Source organism: Lytechinus pictus, chromosome 7, assembly GCF_037042905.1.
Source record: "Lytechinus pictus isolate F3 Inbred chromosome 7, Lp3.0, whole genome shotgun sequence".
NCBI lineage: Eukaryota > Metazoa > Echinodermata > Echinoidea > Temnopleuroida > Toxopneustidae > Lytechinus > Lytechinus pictus.
In genome coordinates, this window is record NC_087251.1 from 24653561 (window position 1) to 24659560 (window position 6000).

The window sequence follows — 6000 nt, forward strand, 5'->3', positions numbered from 1 at the left end:
GAGCATCCCGTGGTTCCAATTCTAAGAAAGGGCATGGCATAGACGTGATGATTAGAATAGTACTGTCTGAGATCGTTTGCTGTATTGTCAGCGTTTGGCACATTGACTATCATTGGGGCTAAGTAGGCTACTGTCAAATACCAATCATTATGAACCATTTATTACTCTTCAGCTTGGATGTGATAACAAGAATAATTTAGAAAGAATACATGAATAATCATCAAATCCCAGATGCTTATAAATGTCAGTGAATTTGAAAACCACCTTGATTTTATATCTCGAATGGCATTTCACTGCTCATGCAGTTAGTATGTTCTGCAAAAAGGATTTTTCAATCGGTAGGCCTAATTCAAATTCAAAACAGATAACAGCCTTACAATATACATGTATGTAGGCCCTACCTAAATGTATATATTCAAAACTGTTTTCACTTACATGAGGCTTCATATTTATTAATAGCAATGATTCTACTCTGATGTCAATAAATGAAAACATAATTACTTTTCAAGTCTGTCAAGATGGCTCGAGTCACCTAATTTTCATGACAGACAGTGTTAACAAGAGAAATCAATGATTCCCATCTGTACTCGGAGGTTGTTTACATAACTCATTAATTAGTACACTCTTGTTTCTACAGAGTCAAATTTGACTCAGAATGTGTCAGTCATCAGTTGACTCTATTAAAAAATTGAATTGGCTTAGATTTTCAACTTGTTTGGCTCAGAAATGCTCCTGATCCAACTCAAGATCAACTCGATCTGAGTAAGAGATGGTTTTAGTTGTGTTTTGATTGCCAAATTTTATTTATCTGTAATAGCCCCAGATCAACAAGGGGAAGATAGAGAGAGAGAGACAAGGCGAAAAAATAATTGAAGAGAATCAAAAGAATGATATACTGGAAGAATATACTGCACATTAGTTTGTTTCAGGTGAAGGGTAGTGATGTAGGGTTGGAGTTGGTTGATGGGGCCAGGAAGACTTGTTTCTCCTCTTTATATTACAAATTAAGAATTTGGAATAAGCCCACTAAAAAAAGTAAATATACGATTACAAATATTTGTAAATTCGAATAGGAGGTACTTTTCGAAATCAATTTTTAAAAAGTGGCATATAGGAAAGAGGAAAGGAAGGTCGAATAAAAAGGGATTGAATCTCATGATATAAAAGGAGAAAATATACATGTGCATTTCATGATACAAAATGTGAAAATATACATTTCATGACACAAACATTTCATATAAATTTTGGAAAAAATATAAATTTCAATTTTTCTTTGTAACAGATATCAAAAGATGGAGACTAGGCAGTGAAAGCAGACAGCTAGAGCAGACAGGATAATGAAACTTTACCCCAGCTTCCATGACAAATACAGACACCAAATATATGTAATTAGTGGGAATTATTGTACATGTTTGTCTTCGGCACGCAATATAGATATCTTCGCACGCATGCACACACAAACCTCGTATGATAGAAAGGAAATTGTGTTCAACTACTCACTGCAATACATGCATTCATACAAACATGTAAGTATAATTTATAGTATTTATACTACATGTATGGGGATCCATTATATTTTCTTCTTCATTTTGGTTTGCAAGAGAATAGAAAGATATTTTACTTAATGTTATTAAAGCTTGATAAAAAAAAATATTCAGAAGATGCTGAGTGATACTGATAGTAAGTACCGGTACTAAGTTTTTATAATAAGATTGCAACCGTGCCAGAAGCTATTGTACATATACAAGTATGTATTTGTAGTAAACATCATTGTAATAAAATAATTTTGTGGAGTGCAGTGCAGAATTGTTCCACAATAATTTGTGTATTTAATTTGTTTCTGATATTGATCACAACAACAGAGAGATTATAGAGAAAGTGATGGGGATTCAGTCTAGTAATTATAAATTGTTGGTGCATGATGGATGACTCATATAATTAGGGTAGTTACAAAAAATACAATCAAAAGCCTCACGTATGGCCCTGATGAAAACACCCAAAGACAAAGAGAATATTAAATAAATTAACAGTATACAAGTTCATGGAATATGTAGGCCTTCACTCTAAAAAATATTGGGCATTTTTTCGGGCATATTTATTTATCCAGTGTGATGACAATTTTGCCCATTCTAAAGTAATTGCTGCTTATTTTTCAACCTTACTGGACAATATGCTTCCCGCATTGGGTAAAATACTGCCCCAAATTGGTTGGACACATAATTAACCTTGTGGTGGTAAAATTTTTATTTTTTTCACAGTGTACAAGATGCTTCCTGCCACTAACTTTCAATAAATATTTACTATTCAACTCCAGGTGGAATGAAGATGAGGTTTTTCTGGCTCACCGTTGGGCAACGTGAATGCTCTCATAGTGAAATCAATAAATAATTAATTAGATTGTTCATCCGAGACCTCCAAAATAAATGTCAGAAAGCCAAGCCTGTGGGTTTGTTCAAGCTCAAACAAAGATTGCTTTATGGGAGACGTGATGCAAATGGATTGTTTTGCTTTCAAACGAAAAAAAAATCACTTCTATTCAAATTAATATCCCTTTCATCTAAAGCACAAAAGAGTACTTCATATAGGCCTACATTTATTTCTACAATCAGAAATATTCAGTCTTTCTCTTTTCAGTCCTAAATTTATTAAAATTTCTTCTATTTTGTGATTATATCATCTTCTCTTTTTCATTTTGTTCAAAACTCTTCTAGACCACAAATTCCTTTGTAATCAATACAGTTAATGCCATCAGAAATAATAAACTGACAATTTACACCAAAGAGAAATTAAAAAAACTCCAAAAGGAGCAATTTTCTCTGAACTTTTTACTATTCCCATGTTGTAGAGCTCTAAATGCAAGGAATTTTAGGAACCAAACATTAACAAATTAAAATGATTTGTTTGCTTTCTTCAAGCCTGGATGTACAATCAATTTTATTTTAATACTAATATCTCATCATAGAGCGCGCAATAGGCCTACACATGCTATTTTCAAAACATCAAATTTTCAACAGTCTTTGGACTCTTTGACAATCTGATATCTTGCTTAAAGACTCTACTACTTTGGTATTAAATGGGTATACTTGAGTATCATTGATCATTACAATATTACAAACACGTACAGTAGTAGGCATTCATTGAATGCATTATTTACCCATTAGAATTTAAATATGGCATTTTTCCAAGTGTTACAATTTCAATTTAAATCTAATGGTGATGTTTTTATCTTTATTCAAAATAGCCATTTGAGCACTTGCTTTTACATATTTAGTAATTCGATATAAGAAAGCTCCTGGCAAAGATTATGTCCTAAAACTTTCAGCCTATTTCATGCTTGAGGTGTCTTATACAGACAAGACAAAACTATGCAGATATTCTATTTTGATGGGCACCCAATCAAATTAAATTCTGAGGTAAAGTCAGTAAATTTATCCAACAAAACACATTTCTAGTTTATATCCTTAACATCACAAAATAGTAAGCCTATCTTTTTTTACCCCTTTTTCTTCTTTCTTTCTTTTTCTCCCTCATTCTTTAGTCATGATTTTTTTTTTCTTTTTTGAGGGGGGGTCCATGGCACTCTAACCCCCCCCCCTAATCAGTCTACCATGCAGTGACATCAGGCAAAAAATAATTTTTCATTTTCGGGGGCTACTTTTCACAACCTACTGCCTAAATCTAAAAGATTGGCAGTGAATAGGGATTTTCCAGGGCTGTTTTAAATTTTTTTTTGATAGCTCGTTTAGCATTTCGGGGGCAAAGTCATCCCGAACATATCAAACCCCGTGTAGGGTCTATTTTTTTCCATTGGACATAATCACAAAGAATAATTTTTCACAACCAAGGCCTATGAAAGCCTAGACAGCTGGCAGCCGTCTGTTTCGAGGAGTTTTTTAACATTTTAAATTTGTTTTATTTCCCCTCGTACACAGATAATAATAATAATAATAGTTGGATTTATAAAGCGCTTTTTGCCAGAGGATACAAAGCGCTGCTATTATTACCCCGGCTTTAGCTCGAGCTACCATCACCGGCGCTCAGTGCATGCAAGGAATTACTCCTGCCGGGTACCCATTCACCTCACCTGGGTCGAGTGCAGCACAGTGTGGATAAATTTCTTGCTGAAGGAAAATACGCCATGGCTACGATTCGAACACACGACCCTCTGTTTCAAAGGCGAGAGTCAGAACCACTAGACCACGACGCACCCACTATCGTGCAGCCACCATTAGGGGGTTTGGTTAACAATGCAAAATCCCCCCGACGGGGCTCATCGATTTTTTTTTTTACTTAAAAAAAATATATCAAAAGAACTGTACCAAAATAAAGATTATTATTCCGTTTTGGCCTGAAATGCACCAAAACTGGGAAAAATAAACTTAAAAGGGGAAAAAACAGTGACTTACTTCTGCTGTCGCGCAACTTCACTTCCCTGTTTTATCCGAACTTAATACATAAACATATGGCCATTGAGTCTCCTGTACAGATGGAGCTAGAACTTTGGTCTCTGTATTTGGTGAGTGGAGCCAACAGAGTTCAGCGGAACAACCAACATAACAGAGACCGAAGCTTTTGGTCTAATGAAAGCCTAGATCTATATTTGAAGTGCAGATTTTGTAAGATCCAAACTGAAATAAGATTTTTATGTAATTCGGACATCTGACCCCATGTCCAAAACTTACTTCCTACCACAAAAATATAGGCCCAATGAAAATCCTGATGGAGCTTCTTTCATACCCCCAAGGCCCTATATAGCTAGATAGATACCTGTAGGTTCTAGGCCAACAACATAGTTAACTTTAAAGTAAAAGTGAGTACCCATGCAACAAACATAAAAATGAAACAAAAGCCAAAGCCATTGCATTAGCGGCAGTGCCAGTGGTTTCCCAAAAACTTTTTTAGGGGTTAGTAAGGGATGCCATCCTGCATCCATGACCATCATCACCATGGGCATGGCATCCGTTGATGTTGTCTGATATCATTATTGAATATGACATGCATCCATTTCCAACATTAACCATGTTAACAGCAGCTAATTTCATTGATCAAAATTATACTAGAACCTGAATTACAGCTAGGCCTACAAGTAATTTTTTTTTTACTTACTTGCAATTTTTCATCATCTCCTCCTGTGTGAGTATTTTAACTGGTGCAAGTGGCTCCGTATTGAGGTTGTAATTACGGAAGCATACGGCCAGCTTGTCATCGAAATTGTTGACCAAATCTTCGATAGACGATGAACGCATTTCGTTGAAGTTATCCGGGCTTATTTCCTCTTTCGGTGACAAAACTGGTAAAACGTCTCCATTGGAATTTATAACGTCTGCTGAACTACGAAAATCTATGAATTCAGGCCATTCATCGCTTGCCGCATCGCCGTTTTCTTCGAACACAGCGAGTGGGGCTGCCATTTTTGTTAGAATTATCCACTTCAGCAGCTATACATGTTCATACACACGGTCGACGTCTGAATGCTGTCCGCTGGGCGCTGGCGCAGGTCACCGAGAAGGCCTGCTAGTAAATATGCATAGTCTTTGACGTACGGTACTTGGACGGTGAATGTATGGGGCCGATTTCTAACTCGAATTTGCTCTTTCTGAAATAGCGCCATCTTGTGGTCCGTGCATTTCAGTTATGTTGGCTAAAGTTTAGACATTGGGTAATATTTTAACCCGTATTTTAACCACCTTGTAAAAGTTATACACATAGATTACCGATATTGACATTTTTCTATTACATATGACTTATGTTTATTGTATCCAAAAGCAGCTATCGAGTGACCTTTTCATACCGAATCGTAATTGCAAAGGGCCCAGCAAAAATGAAGTGTATCATTTCCCCTATCATGTCTATACATTGATGAAAAAACATTGCTAAGTTTTTTTGTTTTTTTTTCATTCACTTTTGGTGTGCTGTACATTTATCTAAAAATATAATAATAATGAATTCTAAAAAATGGGGATACTGGTAGGTGCCAATAAAGACATGCAATGATGTCGG

At 35.6% G+C, this 6000-nt stretch overlaps 1 protein-coding gene across 1 annotated transcript in view; it reads right to left on the minus strand.

The window, feature by feature from the left end:
- Positions 1–5599, minus strand: part of LOC129265364 (fasciculation and elongation protein zeta-2-like) — a 42439-nt gene extending 36840 nt beyond the window's left edge. Inside the window, exon 1 of the mRNA XM_054903365.2 lies at positions 5107–5599. Coding sequence (XP_054759340.2) covers positions 5107–5411 — 305 coding nt within the window. The 5' untranslated portion in view covers positions 5412–5599. The remainder of the gene's footprint in view (positions 1–5106) is intronic.
- Positions 5600–6000: the final 401 nt, after the last annotated feature.